The sequence below is a fragment of the Falco naumanni genome, chromosome Z (genome assembly GCF_017639655.2).
Source record: "Falco naumanni isolate bFalNau1 chromosome Z, bFalNau1.pat, whole genome shotgun sequence".
Taxonomy (NCBI): domain Eukaryota; kingdom Metazoa; phylum Chordata; class Aves; order Falconiformes; family Falconidae; genus Falco; species Falco naumanni.
In genome coordinates, this window is record NC_054080.1 from 83,577,590 (window position 1) to 83,599,189 (window position 21,600).

Consider the following 21,600-nt stretch of genomic DNA (forward strand, 5'->3'; position numbering starts at 1 on the left):
CACTATTAAATTCCGCTAATCCCAGTCACTCTCAGCAGAGATGCCTTCATTTCCCAAAGGCAAACGCACAGTTCTACCATTGTTATATCTGGGAAACTGGAGAACATACTTTGGAATGATGTACAAGGATCAGATATTACTGCTGTCATTCTGTAATAAATGATTTGATTTGCTAGTAAAGACGGGCTCAGACCAAATCTTCAAGGCTCAGCACCCCTATGTATTGTGGGAAACTGGCTCAGCGCTTGTGCTCAGCTTTAATAGTAAGAAAAAGTCGACAATGCAAAGTACTGTGCCAACTGTGTTTGTGCACAACCTAGCACAGGACCTGGTTTTGCACTTCTCAGAATACCATGCTCTAGGCCTAAAAGTAAAATGAGGAACTACAGAACAGGAATGAAGCATATTCCCCCCAAACCCAGACTATCTATGCACCTTTCAGAAGAAGCATTTTCCCCTGGATACCCAGACACTGACAACTCAGTTGATGATGGCTGTTCTACACAGAGCGATTGTCAATGGTGTCAACTCTTCAACCATTTAAATGACACAAAGTACTTCTTTTGCCAGCAGCCTAACAAAGCAGCCATGTTTCAAATAGGCAAAAGAGAGCAGAAGTATGTTTGGATAACCTACATATAACTCGCCTAAATAGAACACCTAGGTTGGTTTTAAACCTAGAGAAGGGATTGCATTCTCCCTAACCAAACTGACCTTGTCATCCTTAAGGAGTGTTTAGACCACCAGGCACTGCAGCCTGAGACCACAGACAGGCAAAAAGAGAAAGATTAAATTTACTCCTAAAACAAGAGCATTGTCACTTACCACCTCTGAAAAAGTGGACACTGAACTGTAAAATCTGGAAGTCATGGAAGAAGTCGCATGCATTAGAAGTGCAATACATTAAGTCCCAGTAACTTCACAGAAAAGGATTTCACTGTTCCACTTCAGTATGACAAAGCCCCTCACCAGAGGCTCTTACAGGAAATGAACAGGATAATAAGCACTTGGCTCACAGAGCAAAGAAAGGTTATGAGCAGGGTATGCAATCATCTGCGCTGGTAACGTTCATAAGGTACCTCGAAAACGAGGTGGACATCACGATGCATCTTGCAGAAAATACACCATTACTCAGGATGACCGAATTCAACTCTGACAGCTACAATTACACATGGATCTCAAAAAACTGAGTGATAAAAAGGGGAAATGAAACATTACGTGCAAAATAAAGTGCACAAAGGGATTATTCTTTACATACACAGTGATGAGCTCTGAAAGAACTGCTATCACTCAGGGATGAGGTCTTGGAAAAACTGCAGCCAGTTCTCTGAAAATAAGAGTTCAATGATTATCCACAGTCAAGAAGGAAGAGAAATTAGTTACTGGTTGTTAAGGAAGGAACTAAGAATAGAAAACATCCTGCTTTACAAAATCCATGTGGCGACTGCATCTTCAACAGCAAAACCTCAGTAATCCTAACTTACTAAGATACAGTAGAAAGAGGAAAAGAGATACTGTATTAGATGAACATTTGGTTTGCTGCCTTATGGCAGCTGGGTGGGGTTTTTTTAATCCGCACAAGCAGCACTAAATATTTCTACAATAATTAAAGACCCTACAACCATAAAACCCCAGGAACAGTGATGAGTGTACTTCAACTGTTCGCCACTAGTTGCACTAATACTTGCCCTGACCTGAATTCCCTGCTAGGCTAGGCAGTCAGGTTTTGAATAACCTCCTGTCTTTCACAATCATCACACCTCATGCCAGTGGATTGGCAAGAAATTGTAGATAAGCAATATTTTGACAGTGGATAGAGGATGAGGAAGAGTGAAGGCTGAAGTCTGCTGCTATTTTAGTCTATGTAGCATAGTACAGACTATGAAGAAGCATGTGCTGTCTCGGACATGGGATGTGTCCAACTGAGTACCTGATGTAGACATCTATGCCAGAGCAAGCTGCAAGTTGCTCTTGACAGTACAGTGAGCCTACAGGACTTCAGTGAGCACAGTCAATGGAGATCTTGCTTCAGCCAAATGTCACGGACATTACATCAAATGATTCATAACTGGAACTCCACTGCCTGGGAGAGGCAAGACAACTTGCTCAGATTCTCAAATTAGCTAACAACAGTCCTGCATTAAGCGACCCGAGAAACATAGATGATCCTATCAGAGGCAGTTAAGTAATGAGTTGCTGTATATACACATTTGCCATGCAGCAACAGTTAGATGCACCAATCCCCTTTCTCGGAAGGCTAGCAGATTTGGTAGAGTTATCTAGAAACTAACTAGTAAACACCAGTAAGCCCTCGGCCAGGAAAAACAGTCTCTCCAAAACAAACACAGGCTTACCAAAAGTAACAATTCTCACAGTGATTTACTTTAAAATAAACAAACGAACAGCAAGCCTTTTTATTTCCCCTGTTATATTTATTTTTCTTTTACGGGGCACAATGAAAATTTCAACTTTTGCTTATTTTCTTTTCCCTTGTAAAACAGATGGTTATAGCCACCAATCTACAATCAGTATATACTTCAGAAGGTCTCAAATTAAATTTTCACATTTCCTAATGATAAAAGAGGCACATGTGCCAGACAGCAGCAGTAGCTGAAATAAGAACAGTTTAAGCAATACTTGCTTAAAAAGCTGCTTTGACTGCTATTTTAAGGCAGGTTTGGTGAAAGTTTGAGAAGCAGTTTCCTCAGGAAATGAAAAGAATTTTGCTACAGAAATACATTAACTTTGATTGAAAAGAGGCTTTTAGAAAATACTTCATCAGTGTGCAATTATATTGATGCTACACTTCCTTTAGTTAGAAAGACAGTAATTAATCTTTTTGTTCAGAATTCAGACTCCTCAGCTGTTCCTTTACCTGGCAGGAATGGCACAAAAGGCAGGCAGGCAGTGATGCTTTATTGTCACAAAAGGCAGAATTTTCTCGAGGAATTAGTAATTTGGGTGACGAGCGCAGTCCCCAGGATTGCTCAGGCTGTGTTCTCAATGATAACAGCAATACCTTGTCCACCACCAATGCAAGCCGACCCAACAGCATATTTCCCACCACGACGCCTGTACAGAAAAAACAACAGGGAGAATTATTTCTATTTATGAAACCCTAGCAGCTGTTGTCCTGATTTTCTGAAACTAGCTATCAATTAGGTACTACTAAAGACGATGTTCTACAATGTGTATGTTCTTTTTCTAGAAAAACATCATGAGGCCTGAACTGATGTTAGAATATTTCTGTAGAAAAAATAGGAGTTGCAGGTCTGAGTCTTTTGCCATCTGAAAGACAGTAGGTTTTATTGTTCTTACAAACACAAAACGGCAAAGAATGACATATTTGAAATACTTGTGGTTTCACCACATAATAAAAACGACAGAAGTAAAATACAATTTTATTGCCTAGGTAGTTTTTTAAAGCTAAGTTTTCTACAGCTTTCCACAAGGTGCAAATTAACTGCGGCTTTATGGCTGGACACTAACATCGTGCTGCAGGTCCAAGCAAAAAGGTAGAATGATCTGTGCCCCGAGGGTCATTAAAAAAAAAAAAAAAAAAAGGAAAATTCAGATTGAAATGGGGCTAAGCGTATCAAGCAAGCCAAAAGACTTCAAACTGCTGAAAACTGACTAAAAGCGAAAGAAGGTGATGACAACACCTTTTAAATACACCTTGTTAATAAGGGAACAGGCTTTGCTCAAAGGCCATTTCAAAACAGGAAACCTTCCCACTGACTATGGCAGGCTTGCATCAGATCTAGAGGAAGCAAAAAACCCTGTAATGACAGCAGACTGGAATATGAGGCAAGGTGCAGGACCTGAGCTCAGCACAAAGTTAACAAATTCATACAGGAACTGCTACACTGCAGTGAGAAGAGTTGAAAGCTAGTCAACTGGAAGATTTTTGTCACGCAGCATCCAGACCAAAAATCTTTTGCAGGTGTAACTACATCAGCACTGCATCGACTTACCAGCGGCTATCGGCCACACACATACCTTAATTCATGGACCAGATGAGCTGTGATCCGTGATCCTGAAGCACCCAAAGGATGACCCACAGCAATGGCACCTCCGTTGACATTGGTTTTTTCAGGGTCAAGGCCCAGAACTTTTTCAACAGCTAGATACTGAGGTGCAAATGCCTCATTCACCTACAACACCAGAGAAACAATACCACTGTTCATGTCTGACTTTCCACACAAGCTTTCAGCAGCATGTGCGCACACAAGATTAAATGAGGTGCACTTCTTCTTTAGGTCATCTTGATTGCGAAAAATATTAAACATGATGTTTATAAAAGCATACTCTGACAACATAAAAATTGTCATGCCAACCCAATTCAAATTCAAATCCTTCCAGAACATGTGATACAAACCAAGAATGTAGTATGTTTTATATAAAACCAGGCATGGCATATTCTGATGCCGTGTGTTTGTGAAGAGCCGACAGCTCTGACAAAAAAGGGCCTTGTTCACAAATGGAGAAGTATCACTAACTTAAAGCATTAACTGTCCAGCCAACAGAGTAAAATTTCTTGTCACATGAGGGTATTATTTGTTCCATGGAATGCTATCGTGCCGTTTCCAATTTCCACGTGCCTTGGATTTTTGTGATGACTGTGCAACTGTGTGTTAGAAGCTGGATGGACAGAGGTCAGACAGGCAAGCTAAGACAGGTGGGCTCCAAACACGCAGAAACACTTACCTCATGAGGGCAAGCTACACATATGAGTGGTATGTTTCTGCTATGAAGATCAGGAATAACTTCACTGCTTATATTAAAACTCCTTACCTCTACCAAATCCATGTCCTTCAGAGTCAATCCTGCTTTCTTCAGAACCTCTGTAATTGCAGGTACAGGGCCTATTTGGAAATTTTATGTAGAGTTAGTTAAATTAAAAAAATAGAGGCTTATAAACACGTTACACATAGGATAGCTTCATAAAGTCTCATCAAATCCCCTCCCACAAGCTTCTGTGCAGCCAACGAATTCTGGATATGCCACTCACCTGCTTTATTAGGTGGTAAGAGAACCCGTAAACCTCAAAACTATTTGGCAGCCTTCTCAACACACTGCCAGGGAAAGTTAAGAGTGTCAGTACTGCTGCACAACTATGTTGGCAAACACAGACATAGCTTTCAAGTCAAGAGAACTGACAGTCCCCAGCCACATAAAAAAATGTCACAACACTTTTTGAGGCATTCTCCTTCCCAGTACTCTTGCTTCAGTGTATTCTTTCCTCACAACTAGCTGCCTCCAGGTATACAAAAAAGAAAAAGTTCTAGAGTTTGCCAGTCATGTGCTTAGTTAAGGGTATTGTTTTGGTGTTCTTAATATACTTTATCTGAAAATCTTCTAGTAAAAAAACCCAATAAACTGTTCCCTTGGACCAGGTCCCAGCCAACTGAAGACAGGACAACTATTTTTGGAGAATATTTGAGTTTGGCAGTAAAACTGTTCTCTGAAGGAAGCGGACTTCTATGACCTAATGTAATACACCACAAGAGGAGATTAATCTCAAAGCACAGCTACCTAAGGGAAAATACAGTCAAAGAGAATTTGAAACAGCTAATTAGATATGTGCTTGTAGGATAAAGATATTGAGATGTTAGATGGTAGCTGACAAAAAAAAACCCCAATCCTAAATGCTATCTCAGTACTAAAAAATGGGTTTTGAAAACTCATAGCTCAAAGAATAAAAAAAACAACCATAAAGAGAAGTAAACGACTGAAGAGACAGAAAAATTAAAAGAAGGGTCCAGTTCAAAGCTCAGTGGATTATTAGAAAGCCTCAGGCAGCTTAATACTAGACTCTAAATGCATTTCATTACAGACGGATTTTAGTATGCCTGTTACGCGTGAGAGTAATGGGAGGGTCTCATGTGGACAACACAAAGACCATTAGTGACAGCCAAGTAGACTTTTTTCCCCTCTTTCTCTCTCTCCTTTTTTAAAAAAAACAATGACTTCTCTCAGTAGATATTGTGAGGCAGGACTCCCCATCACTATCAGTATGTGAAAGGGCAGTTGCTTAGACTGAGCTCCTGTTCTCAGATCTGTTGCTGTCAAGTCAATGAATCTCATCTGGTCTTTTTGAGTTGCTGGGGACAAGCTGTGGTGGTAAGGAGTTAGGATACTAAATGTTTCTCCATGTGATTTATGAAGTTTTTAAACAATCTAAAAGAGTTGCCTGACCTAGAAAGAATGGGCTAGTTTAGAAAGCACAATGACAGCATGAAGTCTAGTGAAAGAAACCCTCCCTCTACATTTGCTTTGAAGGTTGTGTTAGTCAGATAGTCTGATCAAGAAAACAAATCTGACAATGCTTCATTTGCATTTCTACTGACACATGGAACCAGTCAACAATGACTTCTCTGAACAGAATGGCAGAAAGGAAAAGCGATGCTGGGATACAATGCTGTCTACAAACTAAACAGAAGGGAAAAATCCTGGGGTGTCTGGATTGGCTTGGAGGGTTTGTCTGTGTTAACAGCTACTTTATTAGAAAGCATAAAGAAAGGGACTAACAAAAAAAAGAGAAGTAGCTGGTTTGCCAAAATAATACCTGAATAGATGTGTATTCTGGAATCCAATCTTAGCTTGGGCAACTAAGTAACTGCTGAAAGGTGTACACACAGCCAATACACCTTCAGCAAGAGGCGAGGAAGACAACTCGGTTACACATTTAATAACGGGATTTGAAGCTTACAGGAAACAACTGACTTTCAGGAGAAAATCGGTTTTAGAAAACACTGAGAGTGCCAATTTTCTTGACTTACTAACAGAGTAAAAAAGGAAAATAAAGAGGTGTCTGTGGGACTACAGTTCAGTGCTCATGCTACAGGTCAGGCACTGCACGTGCCCTTTTCAGCTGAACCGAGGGGTGAGTCAGCCCCTCTGGTTAAAGAGGGATGGACTGACACCATGGGATGGACAGTCTCTCTGTAGTAAGGCACACAGTCTTCAGAGCTACCAGACTCAGCACACTGCAGACTCTTTGCTCTAGAATGCCCAACACATGAGTATTTTAATGCTGCTTGATGCTATAAAATAACATGCTTTATGGCAGCTTACCAATGCCCATTATGGAGGGGTCACAGCCAGATGAGTGATATGCTACTACTCTTGCCAGAGGAGTGAGACTGTGCTTTTTAAGGGCTGATTCACTGGCGATGATGACTGCACCAGCTCCATCACACACCCCCTTGCAATAAGAGAGAAACACATTCTTAGTGCACGAAAATACAAACAAAAAACCCCCACACTTCAAACTAAATATGCCCCTCAAAAAAACCCCTTGAGTCCCAGACACTGTTACTAGCATTTAACAGACAATTGTATTAGTGTTAATTCAAAACAACAAACCACAATCTTTCATTTTTCTGTGGACCGCAAAAGAAAGTTAAATATAGTTGTTCAATTGATTTCAGTGTTTTAGAAGGGTAAACCACATCTTTGCCAACTTAAAGTCTCCCTTACACTGGAAATGTCATTCTGTAAACTTGCAAAACCACTATTAATATTGGATAACGTATGTACTATTAATTAAAAAAAGATACTTTACAGACACCCATACTTACTGTGCTTACAATCTATTTCAGGCAGGAATTCAGACTACACGATCACAGTGGCCCTTCTGGCCCAAAGAACATGGATCAATTCATTAAGAAAGTAAGTGTAAGAGGAACAGTCCATAATGACATGCTGCTAAGCACCAAGTCTGCTCTGCGTAAGAGCAAAATGTGGTTTGGACTAGAGAGGATACTAATTGCAGTACAAGGATGAGAGGCAGCAGTGTGCCTGCTAATGTAATACATGATTTGTAAAGCAAGTGTTCAGTAATCATTGCCCACCAAAAGAAAGCAGAATGGCTAATTCTACACGGCCACTACGGGAATAATTGCAGGCTGAGGAGGAAGTGTCAGTGCCTCGCTAAAAGAACAGTGCCAGTCCACAAAACCAAATTTTAGAACATGGGAGCAGACGGAAGGATCCCCTGCCATCTTGGGGCTGGTACAGTCAACCAGGGGCATTCAGTTGCAGAATGAGAGATCATTTTCATCAGGAGGCACTGCTGACAGCCAAAGGCAGCTCAGTGAGACATAAATACAGTAACAATACATTTGGAGAACCTTAGAGGTGACACTTGCACAACCCAAGGCTTTGACATACTCACTGAAGCATTCCCAGCCGTGACCGTTCCATCCTTTTTAAAGACAGATGGGAGTTTTGCCAATTGTTCCAGAGTGGTCTGGGGTTTTGGGTGCTCGTCCTTTTGCATACTTTCTTTCCCCTTTTTTGTTTTCACTTCAATTGGTGCCATCTCAGCATTGAAGTAACCAGCATCATGGGCTGTAACCACAAAAAGGAAAACAAAAGAACTTGATAAAAATATCAAGATGATTGCGCAGCATGACCAATAATGCTATTTTCATGTGCACACATTTTTTGCTCTATTTTAACCAGAGTCCAGGGACAGTACTGTTTATGTTTTATTTTGCTTAAATAGGCTGGTTGCTGTTTACTGTTTGTTTTTTTTAGAAACTGGGCAAAAACTCTACAAATATACATTCTCAAACTCCTGCAAAGAAAGTCTCTAATAGGAAGTGTTATTTCAGCTTTAAATAACTGATTTTATTTTTTTTTAACCACTAGATTTCTGTTTGGTACACATCCTCCTATAGTGTTGATTGATTCTACAGCTCTGTCAGTTATCAACAGGCCAAGAAACTAAATCTCACTTACAGAGGAACACGGAAAAAATGCTGAGACATCTCTTCTCTGTTGATAACGAGCATAAGTTATTGTGTATCAATTAAAATCCTGTCCAAGGTGCTCCTCCACAGGATTTCACAGTCAAGTTACAAACTCAGAATGGGATTCAGCTGCCTAAATAACCAGAGACAATTCAAAACATTGTAGGTATTTAAGATGCCCATAAGAGCATCTGGCCACATCACCTACCACAACCTTAGACACCAATATTCAGGTAATTAAATGCTACTTTTTGTATCCACCATTTTTTATTGTGAACACACAGATGTATCCTATCTCACATAACTGAACCAAGACTCTCAGCCACTTCAAATCATTCCACAAATGCAGCTCCAAGGGATTTAAAACTAAGGCACTGAAACTTCCATATCTGATGATGTTTAGCTACCTCTGAACTTCTCAATAAATTCTACAGAATGTTTTTCTTTCCTTGCTAGCCACAGGACTCCCTTTAGTTGAGAATAAGATGACCTGGTCATAACAAGCAGAAATAAAAACAGCAAGGCAAAAATTCTAGAAAACAAGAAAGAAGCAAAAGCCTCTTCAGGGGCACAGTTTCTAGCAAAGGCTTCAGGAATGGCAGGAGTTAGCTAACAAGATCAGCAGGGAAGATAACACATGACTAAAAGAAGTTAGAAAAAGCACTGCTTCATCCATAGAAGAAAATATAAAGTTTTCCTTCAAGAGTAGCAGGTATTAAATAGCACCATCATTAGAATCTAAAAGCATGTTTATATTTTTGCCTCTTATGTTCACTTTTGGGTTACAGCGGATGCTGAACTCCCAGGATGATCCCTACACATTCTACTGGTCTTTTGAAGTACCATCCTGTTTACACTATTCATCAATTTCACAGCAACCCAATGCCTCCCACTGATGGCTCTGGCCACTAAACCACCCAGAGAACAGTTTAAACACAGGTCCTCAACAAATAACCCCTCTTCAGATTCCATCTGCTCTAATCGTTTAAGAGTTGTCAAATAGCATATGATTTCCAAAAGAAAAATAATTTAGATCAATTATAGCACATGCTTGTATGCAAGAAGGATTGGGGTTGCTGTGGGAGAGGACAGTTCTGCAGCTGAGAGGAAAGAAATAGGGGGAGTGAGGCACGCTGGGGACAACATTGCTCTGTCGCAGGCAAGACAAGGGCAAGGCATCCCACCGAAGGGGCACCAACAAGCCATGTTCATAGAATCTGAGAATGGTCAGGGTGGGAAGGGCCCTCTGGAGACCATCTAGCCCAACCCCCCGCTAAAGCAGGGTCACCTACAGCAGGTTGCTCAGTCGTGTCCACGCAGGTTTTGGATGTCTCCAGAGCAGGAGACCCCACAGCCCCTCTGGGCAGCCTGTCCCAGGGCTCTGCCACCCTCAAGGTGAAGAAGTTTTCCCTCACATTCAGACGGAACTGCCTGTGCTGCAGTTTGTGCCCCTTGCCCCTTGTCCTGTCTCTGGCCATCACTGGAAAGAGCCTGGCCCCGTCCTCCTGGCACCCACCCTGAAGGTACTTGTATGCACTGATAAGCTCCCCTCTCAATCTTCTTTTCTCCAGGCTGAACAGCCCCAGCTCCCTCAGCCCTTCCTCATCAGGGGGATGCTCCAGTCCCCTCATAGTCTTGGTAGCCTCTGCTGGGCCCTCTCCAGTAATCCATATACATGAATGCTGTTCAGGCAGGAGGTTACATGTGACAGGCCAATGGCACCTGCTGCCTGGATGACTGCTGAACGTCCACTAGGAAGACACAGCAAGCCAGTGGAAAGGGGCTCATCACTTACCCTGCTGATAAACACAACACCTGACTCCGTATATTCAAAGCCAAACCCCCTAGGAACGGGCTACTTGTATCACAGGGCAAGCAAAAACATGAACTATAGTATCTGCAAATCAAAAGGCAAATCACACCAAGAGCTACACAAAACTTAAAAATACTTTGAACCTATGCTAAAAACTGACTAGATTTGAAACTAGTATCATATAAACACTTCCATTCCTAAATTTACTAACCAGCTTTACATCTCTGTTGTGTTTTGAATGCGTATCGGTCACAGTCCTCTCGAGTGATATTGTATTTTGCAGCCAGATTTTCAGCTGTAATTGCCATAGGTATTTTAACATATGTATCTGTCAGAGCTGCCCACAATGTGTCTTCCAACTGCAAGAAACATTATGAAAAGAAAATTATGAAGCACAGCATCATTAACATTTACTACTTCTAATTATTCTGCAACCTCTTGGAAACTAATGCCTCTTTGTAAAATTAACTCAGGTTACCTACAGATAATTTATTTAAATTAAAACAAACAGACTGCAAAACAGTATGCAAGTTCTTATGTGTTATTTTATTTAATCAAAAATTGTACTCTAGTGTCTAGAGTCAAAGGTTTCTGTAGGTAAAACATTTCAGGTGAGAAAACACTCAAATCTAACTTCACTTAACCAGATAAAAGGCAAGATCAGTCAGTCCAATATAGCATAGAAAAACGAAAGGACTGAAGCACTAAAATAGCCTAATTTAGCATTCTTATGTTGGTTATGACCCACTGAGTAAACTGTAATTATCAGAGCTGAACTGCATCCTGCTGCAGGTTTCCCACACTTCACCGAGGATTTATCATCAGAAAATTAAAAATAACTTGTCTGTCAATGGATTTAACTTCACGTTCCTACTTTTAAGTGAGAGATGCTTGTAACTTGGAGGTATACATGTTCTTTACCAGTCTATCTACCCACAGCCAGCCTTAGTAGCTTCATCTAAACTGTCTCCATTAAAAAAAAAAAAGGCTCTATTTCACAGCCTCTGACAAGTTTTTATGTTATATACAGGCTCTGATGGAATGTACCAAGCAAACTAAGTTTTGTGTCTAAGAGTTTATTGATAACGTGTCACATGGAACAAGAATTCAAACATGGTTTTGGAAAACCTAGAAAACCAGCATGCCTAACAAAATTGCCTGAAGCTACTGTTCTGATAATGTCTGAATACTGAAAAAATGCTTTGAACAACTAAATCTGGATCTGATCTCCAATAATTTCATTTGCAAGGATACAGCGTCTACAGACCTGATACTTTATGTTGTTCTGTAAATGTGACTTTGTTCAGAGAGGAAAGTAAAAAAAGTACCAGACCTTGAGTTCTGCTCCTAATCTGGTTCCAAATCTAATGTTTCGAACTGCATAAGGAGCTTGGCTCATACTTTCAGCTCCACCACACAGAACAACTTCTGATTCATTAAGGCAAATCTCCTGTTAACAGAAAAAATAAAACAGGTCTAGGATTTAGTTTGCTGGTTTTGTAAGGCAATAACAACGGTTTTAGAAAAAGATTTCATCACCTACAAAGCCACACACACCGAATGAGTTCAAGCTCAGCCATGTGTACATTTACGAAGGGTTTACCCTTCTATTAAGATTGGGGTCCGTCTCTTTCATTAGGTGTTCCTTCTTCCTTCTTTCAGCCAGGAATGATTATATCAATGAGGGAGGAAGAGAATAAGAGTGCACACATGTGACAGGACAGAGGAACAAAGCCATTAAACATCTGCATGCTTGTGTGGTTAGGTTCACAGATGGTTTAGATTATTTTTTTTTGTTTTGAGCTCCCAATCTTCTCAAAAGGAACACAAATTAAACTTCAAAGCCTGAAACTAGACCTTACAATTCTAAAAAAAACAGGCATCATCTCAGAAAACATTAGCCAGGTAAGCTGACAAAAGAAATCCCCAAAACACACTAACTCATCATTGGCAAAGCACACAGAACCTAAAAGCCCCAATTCCTAAATGTGCCATCAGACCACTCAAAAAATTCTGCTTCCTTAAAATGAATCACTCAGTTGGACAGATAACGTTATTTGTGTAATGGAATGGAAGCAGATGAAATGATATGCCTTTGAGACGACTCGCTAATAATTAGTATGAATGATCTGTAGTAATATGTGCTGAGATGCTTCCTACGGTTACCAAAAACTTTGTGCACATTTAAGCAGCTCAGAATAGAAGCTGCAGCTTTGTTGTGTGCCAGAATAATACAGAAACATTAACTGCATTGATGAAATGCTGTCTTTGGAAAAGGTCTCACAACCATACTTTTGATACAGGTGGTCAAATTCTCCAATAGATTTTTTCTGCGTAGACCAACACATCTTACAGCCTTTGCAGAGAGAGCTAGAAAACGGTCAGATTGGTATTACTGTAAACACGTAACCTTAACTCTACATTGTCTCCCACATGCTTTTCTTCTAAGGAATCAGACCTAAAGCAATTCTCTAGTCAAGGGGAACTCTAAAAAAACCCAAACAACAATCCCCAAAAAACCCCAACCAAACAAACCCCAATTACACGGTTGCTCATAAGTAAGGTTATTCATAAAATAACCTTTAATTTTGTTAAGTCTAGACCACTGGTAGTTGTAGACCACTGGTCCATATGAGCAAATGAAATAAAATTCATTGTACCATTTTAATCAGTGGTTTTGGCCAGCCGCTCAAAAAGAAGTTGATTTTCTTCTAATTTAAAAGAAGTGATGCTATAAATTATCTTACCCATGAAAGGGTTTCGATCTTTGAACAAAACCACACTTAAAAGCACAGGTTGCTGCTTACATAGAGAATATAAACAACAATCAAAGATGAAAGCCTGCTGTAGTGATTCAGATGGCCAGTAATTCCAATCCATGCAAACAGGATCACAAGAATGCAACCACATTCACAGCTGAGCTCTATTCACCGGGTAACACTTGTTGCATTCCTTACATTAAACTTTTACATTAAATAAATGTAAGTCTGCTTACTTTTCTTTAAGTTTATTAAAAACTTACATTAAATAAAAAAATAGCTAAAATGATGATTTTTAAAACCAACCACAAAATACGGCACTGTGGAGGCTGAACTCCTGCACAAAACCATGCAGGACAACAGGAAGACTCTACCAGTGCTAGCTAAAAATCCATGTTCAGACTCATCCCAAACATGAAGTACACATTTCCACACACATCTCTCACATTAACAGTCTGATAAAAGTTACGACTAATCCAGAAATACAGAGCTTTGTACCTGACATCCGCTGGCAATGGACTGGAAACCAGAGCCACAAAGTCTGTTGACAGTGAGGGCTGGAACTGGGACAGGGACTCCCACACGTAAACCGACATGTCTTGCAATATAAATCGCATCTGCGGAGCTCTGCAGACAGAACAAATAGGAGGTTTTGTTACGCTTTATTTTCTTTGGAGAGCAAAAGTCTTGATGAAATGGTGTAATCTCATCACTGAAAAAAGTTAGTGTATATTCAGCAGAAATCCTGCTAGTCGTAAGGAGCACTTTGATTCTCTTTAAAATGACACCATCCCATATGACCAAAAAGGGCCAATGTTTTAACGTGCACTTTAAAGAAACTGTGTGTCATAAAAGCTCGATATTAGGCAAAAAACAGGACTACAGATGTTAAAGCTGAAGTTGGCAACTTAGTAGTCTTACATTTTCCCTTATCCCTTATTTTCAAAGCAGCACACAGGCAACAGACTGTTGTAAGACCACATCCTGACTGGCAAGCAGCAATTATTTCAAGGTAGATTAAAACTGCTCAGACATCCAGGGGAAGGGCCCCCAAAAACCAGACAGTGTGGAAAATGAGACTGCTTTGCTGCTTCATATCCACTTTGTGAAATTTCATCACTGTGACGTTCTAATTGGACACTGGCCTGTTCTAACAAAGCAATCTCATTCCTCCAAAGCTTTTCAAAGACAGTTCTGTCACATTTCTATTTCAAAGCAAAGTACCACACCCTTCAGAACCCACTCCTTCAATAAACCGGGTCCAACAGGAGATGAAACAAAAACAATTCAGCTTCTGCGTTTCAACTGCTGAGTCAACAGATGATGATGGACACAGGTACAGGAAAAAAAATTGTGCACCGCTATAAGTTTGTAATGGATCTTTTCCAAACAGAGAGAACACTTATGCTCCTGGGGATCATGCCCGAAGCCAGTACGTGTTACAAACACAAAGTCATGTGCGCAATGCTATGTGCCAATGCAAGTTCAGAAAAAAAAAATAAATTCATCAAGCAACTTCTGCTGAAGAAGGGGAGTTTAAAATGGTCATACATTCATAGTTATTTAAACTTAATCAAGTAATGCTTAAAAGAGATCCAGGACAAAAACCCAGAAGATCTATTGGAGTGGGGGAGTATGATGCAAAGGAAAACAAATGTAATTTCAACATGAAAAGACATTTTATTAGGAGAATACTATTTTTTATGCAAAAGCATTACAAGAGATTTGGATGCAGCAATTTTTTGTTTTCTAGGCCGCAAACAGTTCTTACAAAACCTAAAATATTTATTAGAAGAAGCTGAGATGGTAGCTGTAGGAGACAGAATAATCAAAAGCTACTCTTTTGGCCAAAAATCCTTAAGAAGGAATACTGCACCTTTGTTAATTTATCACAAAAGTTCTCAGTTATTTGTTTCTTTCGCACCCTTGAAACACTCAGTACAAAATTAGAGCGCCTACCCTTAGTAACAGTGAAGTCAGAATACACAACAAAACCAAACCAGAAATGCTGTTTGCTGTCTTGCCTAAAACAAAGACCTTCATCTACATATGTGGATAACTCCAGTTTTCCAGTGCTGGTGCGCCACATACAATAGCATCTGCATCACAAGGTCTTTGGAAAAGATACGATTGTCCAAATGTCTCTGCCAATCAAGACTTGTATCCTTCCAGCTCAGGGTAAACTCATATCCACTTGAAAAAGTTCCATAGAAAATGGAACAGAAATACTCAAGGAAAATGGACTCAAATCAGTTACAGTCTCCAGAAAGAAAGGGATTTACACAATCCAGTGAAAACCTACTAATCACTGAGCGCAGCTCAAGTCATTGAAGTACGAAAAATGTACCAGGGATGAGCAACGAACCATTTAATGAATCCACATGTTTTGGAAAATCAGCTTGTCCTAGTTTAAACTGCCTTTGGTACTAAAAAAAAAGCAAGCTAAGCCTTGCTCCCAACAATACCAAAATCACGCAGGGCACGTCCCTTGAACACCAACAGGAAACACTACACTATAGACGCTACTTACCCATTTTGTTTCCACCCCTTTGGTTTATTCTTGGCTGCAAAACAGAGGTAACTATCTATAGGACCACACTGAAATCATATCACTGACCAGCAAGTTTTCCATGCTACCAACCTGCATGACGTTGCCGACAACAACACTGTCAATGATCTCAGGAGAGACCTTGCCAGCAGCCAAGGCCGCTCGAGCAGCATGTTCGGTCAGATCAGTGGCTGTGAAGTCCTTCAGCAAGCCTCCATAGCTCCCGAAAGGAGTTCGCTTCGCTGCGACAATGAATACACCTGCAACAGAAGCAAGAATTATCCAGATGCACAGAACCTAACAGGCAGAAAGCCACTGAGCCAGCCTCAACTGGGTAACATCATAAATTCACAAGCTTTGTAAACATAGGCAGTATGAAGCTACGTAGTTCCAAGATAAAGGAGATGTAGGATAGAGCAATGCTTTAGACAGGGAAGGCACGCAGAGTTAACAGTCAGAAGGAAAAGCTGGGAATGTTTCAGAAATACTTCCTTTCCACAAACAAGTCTGGAGAAAAACAGTTTGGATAGCGAGCAAAGGAGGCTGCCACACCACATCAGACACTGGTGCTGGTGTACTAAAAGCATGGAAGCAACATCCGTGAAATCCCATAGTGGATACCTGTGAAATAATCAGATGAGGAACAGCTCTTCAAAAAAACAAAAACAAAGAGGCCAGCCCCTCATCCTAGAAAAGTGAGCAGATCTTTGGTTTATGCTCTGAAACAGTCTATACAAAGGGAAAAAAAAATAAAGCAAAACAAAAAACCTTTTAATATGCATTTTCATCTTCATTCCTTTAACTTAAGAGGAAAACCGCTCCCTAATCAAAAACTTCATGCCATTTCCAGAATTTTACAAGTCATCTAAACTTCTCAGAAACTGGTAGACTGATGCTAAAGCAAACTCCGTTTTCAACTGACAGGAGATGGCATGCAAGCGTCCACGTACACAAGCACTGGCCAGTAGCAGTCTATACAGGAATTCCAGCTTGGGAGAAGCCATGTCCGGACGAAAACAAACACGTACTGCCTGCCTGCCACAGCCGCCTCTGCTTCCGTGTGCAGGAACGCGGGGGGGCAGCCTGTGAACTTTCCTCCAGTTGAGCAGCGGAGCTTGCATACCTCTCTCCGACAGCTGCCCTGCAGCACCCACCCTTATTTTAAGTAACACTGCAATGATACGTACAGGTACAATGATGAAGGCAAATGAAAATGCCTCTTCATTAAGCTGCTCACAAAAGCTGCGTTCAGGCTTTCTGTCAAGGCAGTGAGAGCCACATTCTCCGGCTGGGCTGTCAGAGAAGGTGCTCCTCTGCCCCTCATGTGTTTGGATCCCAAGCTACGCGATCACAGAAAAGGACCTTCCACAGTGGCAAAGGTCAAGGCTCACCCCACTGCCAAGAGCCTTGAACACGGGGCTGGGCAATGAATGTGCTCAGATCACCTGCGAAACACCCTGAAGCAGACTAAGCAAAAACTGCAGCCTGAAGGACAGGGTCAGATCTGATAAGGAGAAGCTGAGGGAGCTGGGGGGTCAGCCTGGAGAGGGGGGGCTGAGGGGAGACCTTCTGGCTCCCTGCAACCCCCTGAGAGGGGCTGGAGCCAGGGGGGTCGGGCTCTTCTCCCAGGGAACAGGCGACAGGACGAGAGGGAACGGCCTCACCTTGTGCCGGGGGAGGGTTCGGCTGGGAATGAGGGAAAATCCCCTCACGGAAAGGGTGGCCGAGGCTGGCACAGGCTGCCCGGGGGGCTGGCGGCACCCGCCCAGGGGGGATTTATAACACCCGCAGGTGTGGCGCTGGGGGCCATGGTTAGCGGTGGCCTTGGCAGTGCGGGTTAGCGGTTGGGCTTGGTGATCTCAAAGGTCTTTTCCAGCCTAACCCATCCTGTGATTCTGTGAATGTAAAAAACATTAATAGCAAAGCAGAGTAACACCCTCGCAGCAGGATGCCACCCATGGGCTTCTTTCTGGGTACCCAGAAGGCCTCAGAAAGAAGTCTTTGCTAAGCATGCTGCTCCCGCTCCCTGACACAGTAACTATTAAATTCTGCTTCTCACAGTTTTGATTTCCTCAAAAGGAATAAACAGCTGCTAACTATTATACAGCCAAAAAGCCTGGTCTTCAGGCCTTCACGTGTAGAGGGAACATCACAGCCATTACACATACCTATCTCAAGAGGCCTCCGTATACCCAGCGGTCTGAAAAGTAACAAGGCTGGTCCTGCAGTACGGGTCTTGTGCCCAGGTTTGTTACAAATGCTCAGAACTGACCCCTTGTACACACAGTGTACGCCGTACCCACCATCGGTTTTCACTCTTGATTTAACCACCACTGAACTGATACCAGCAAGTAGTTCAATTTAACCTGAAACAATTCTTAATCCATCGACTGAATGTTTTTTACATCGGTTGTACACATATTTTTTTAAAAAAAAAAAAGCTGAAAACTGCTAACAGACACCAGGTGTGAACGCCTACAAGTTTTGTTTTTACAAAGGTGAGGATATTTTAACTGATTAATGTTTATGGAAAACAGATGTGTTCAACAGAGTTACTGCAGAATTAGCCCCTGGACTCTCTAAGCCAGGGGTCATCAAACTTTTTAAACAGGGGCCGGCGCACAGATGAAGTGGCAGGAATTCATCTGCGGCTGCTTGGTTCCCCCCCCCAAGCCCCGGCGGGGGAGGGGGGGGGGGGGGCAGGGGGTTCTGTAAATACCGGGGGCCGGATTGAGGACCCTGGGGGGCCGTATCTGGGCCGTGGGCCGTAGTCTGAGGACCCCTGATCTAAGTATTCAGGTAACAGATTTAAGTTTAGACCAGTAGTTTTTCATTTAACTATCCAAGATATATTGTATTAACAATAATTTATGGAATGTTAAGTTTGAGTCTTCATTTAATGTTAACAACACCTGCAAAAAAACGACCCTTAGCTCTTGTAAGGATGATCTCACATTCCTAAGCTTATCTTCCCTTCAGCAAAGCAGGACTTGACACTCTGCCTTCCACCACTCCTCCTGCTCACCAATTTCTGCCCCTTCCAAAACTGTGCCGCAACCACTGATGAAAAGGCTTTGCTGCAGATCAGCTCAGGGACCTGACCAAGCTAAAAAAACTTGTTCTCCTCCCTTTTGGCCAAGTTGCTGGTTATTCATGTTATTTGCTGAATCACATACACCAGGTTGCCTTAAAAACAAACACTCTAGGGGAGAGGATGGAACTTTGCCCTTAAACCCTCCTTTCACAATAACGACACCTCTCTTGCTTTCAGTGGGGCTGCTCACTGCTTCCCGCTCCTTCCCAGCAGCAGGGCCAAAGCATAAACCAGAGCAGATCATGTAATGGAGGCAGCTGAAGGCTAACCCAGAGTCAGCAGAAAACAAGGGGCTAATTTTCATTTGGATCAGTTCTGTACCTGAGCTCACCTTCCGGTTGCTCAAAAAACCTGCACAGTAATTCAAGACTAACAGAGAAGGCTGGACTGAACCAGGGAAAGACGCAGCAGTGCAGCCTCTGTTGAGTTATGCTGTGTTAATCTGACCACAGAGCCATTCCCCTAAAGGGATATTACTTCAGAGCCTGCCTAACTGGAGAGACATCTACAAGTGCTACTCTCTCCACAGAATTGCAAGAGGGGCAACAAGGGGTGGCTGGAGCCCTGAGCCAGAAAGAACTCTATGGCCTCTGACAGCTCTTCCCAAGTCACCATTAATTAGTACTGTGCAACATTACCATGGCAAGACTTCCAGAGTCTCTGCAGTTTTCCAAGGTGATAAACACTGCATGAGAGCTGACCGCTACCAAACACATAGGTGTCTGGAAACTTTTGGGGCTAGAAAGCAAAAGATCACTCCGAATCCTTATCAAACACTCAGCTCAAGACAGCTTTTAATCTGGTTTTGTTAACCTGCTATTATAGGTTTGAAATACACCCTAACCCTCCAACATTTCTCAAATGTACTTTGTATGAAACTATTTCTTAGTCAGATCCTACTTTGAAAACCTAAAAAACAATTGTTAACCCCAAAAAAGTTAAGGAGCAACAACAATGTATGAAAACCACTGCAGCAAAGGATTAAAGATGATCCTGAAACAGGCACAGAAAACTAACAAAGGAGTATGGGCAAAGCCGCTTTCTGTATCACGCAGCTCGGCAGAGCGATGCAATATTACTGCGACACTGATTAGACAGGCTTTGGCACCGAAATCCCAAACCACAACACAAGACAGGCACAGTCTGTCAAGCAGCAAAGCACTGTCAAACAGATAAAAGCCCTATTTCAATCAACTTCAATTTTGTTTTTAAACAAGACCAGGTATCAAAGGGCATGTTTATCTCCTTTTTAAGAGAAAATTTAAACCACATTGAGCATGAAGCGCCCCTTCACACAGAACACCTCCGGGAGCCACCGGTGCTTGTGGACTTTTTAGCCTGCACTGCCAGTGCCGACACAGGCAGGGGTTGGATGTGAGAAAATAAATTTTCAGTCGCTGGTGCTTCAGGCAGCACCTCCAGCGACTCCTGGTCACTGCGGGCGAACTGGGCGGGCAGCCGTACCCTCTGCTACGGGTCTGCGTGCACCCGGCCCGGCTGAAGCACCGCAGAGCCACACGCAGACCGCTCCGGTGTGTAAAACGGGCCGACACCGCGCCCCTTCCCTACCCCTCTGCACCTAACGCCGTTTATTTCCAGCTGAGGAAAATCCCCCCGGCGGGACAGGCACGGCTTCCCCGGCCCCGCTCCGGATTCTCGACGGAGAAGTGGCGCTGCCGGCGGGCTGCGACCCCTGCAGCCGGGCCTGCCCCTCACCGCCGCCTCAGACCCGCCACCCCGCTCCCTCAGGGGGACACGGGCCGGGGACTCCAGGCCCCGCTCCCTCAGGGGCACACGGGCCCCGCCACCCCGCTCCCTCAGGGGCACACGGGCCCCGCCACCCCGCTCCCTCAGGGGGACACGGCCCCGCTCGCCCCGCGCGGCCAGGAGCCTCACCCCGCAGCAGCGCCATCCCGCACCGCGCCGCTCCGCTCCGCCGCGCCTGCGCCGCCGCACATTCGCCACGCTGGGGGCGGATCTATTTTAAAATTGTTTTTCTTTGTTTGCTTGTGGAGTTTTATGTTGTTGTTTCACTTGGCGCCTGTTTTCTTTCTGCTTACCGTATCCCCCGCCCCGTGCCTGGAAAGGACGACGCGGATTTGGCGAATCGGCGGTGGGGGAAATGGCGCCGCCGCGTTGCCCTGGTAACGGCGGAGAGCAGGCCCCGGCCCCGCCCCGGCCCCGGCCCCGCCCCGGCCCCGGCCCCGGCCCCGGCCCGGCCCCGGCCGTGCGGAGCCCCCGGTGCCCAAGCGCAGCTCCGCGGGAGCGGGGCCTGGGCCGGGGAAGGCACCGCAGGCCGGCGGCAGGCGTCCCCGGGGGCAGCCGCGCTCCCCGGCAGGGCCGGGTCCCCGGAGCCCGGGGCCGCCGTTGGTGGCTTGGGTGGGGAGTGGGGCTTGCCTCCGGGTCTCCCCGGGCACTGAAACCTCCCCGCTGTAAGCTGGCATTGATTATTTCTAGTTTTTGTATTATTTTTTTAATCAGCCGTAGGTTTTCTAACAGGTGCTGTGCTCTAAGCCAGCAGGTTTTGCACGCTGGGCTCGGTGCCAGGGATCTTTTGCAGAGTTTGTGTTAGCGGGTCCCGTGAGGCTGGCAGGGGACCCCGCGCACAGAGACGGGTTTTCTTCTTA

At 43.4% G+C, this 21,600-nt stretch overlaps 1 protein-coding gene across 1 annotated transcript; it reads right to left on the minus strand.

Moving 5' to 3' along the window:
- Positions 1 to 2,411: 2,411 nt before the first annotated feature.
- Positions 2,412 to 20,979, minus strand: ACAA2 (acetyl-CoA acyltransferase 2). Its single transcript, XM_040580190.1, has 10 exons — positions 20,870 to 20,979; positions 15,973 to 16,139; positions 13,830 to 13,958; positions 11,906 to 12,022; positions 10,784 to 10,931; positions 8,180 to 8,355; positions 7,078 to 7,207; positions 4,795 to 4,865; positions 4,000 to 4,154; positions 2,412 to 3,072 (listed from the first exon to the last, which is right to left on the minus strand). Exons 1-10 carry the CDS (start codon positions 20,883 to 20,885, stop codon positions 2,988 to 2,990), a joined length of 1,194 nt encoding a protein of 397 aa, XP_040436124.1. The 5' UTR covers positions 20,886 to 20,979; the 3' UTR covers positions 2,412 to 2,987.
- Between the last annotated feature and the right edge of the window lie 621 nt (positions 20,980 to 21,600).

What these genes read in the sequence shown, in the direction of transcription:
- ACAA2 (XM_040580190.1), bottom strand. An exon ending in TCACGGCTGGGAATGCTTCA is followed by an intron (nt 7,208 to 8,179) that starts GTGAGTATGTCA and finishes TCTTATTGCAAG; the next exon opens with GGGGTGTGTGATGGAGCTGG. An exon ending in CATCTGGTCCATGAATTAAG is followed by an intron (nt 3,073 to 3,999) that starts GTATGTGTGTGG and finishes TTTTCTGTACAG; the next exon opens with GCGTCGTGGTGGGAAATATG.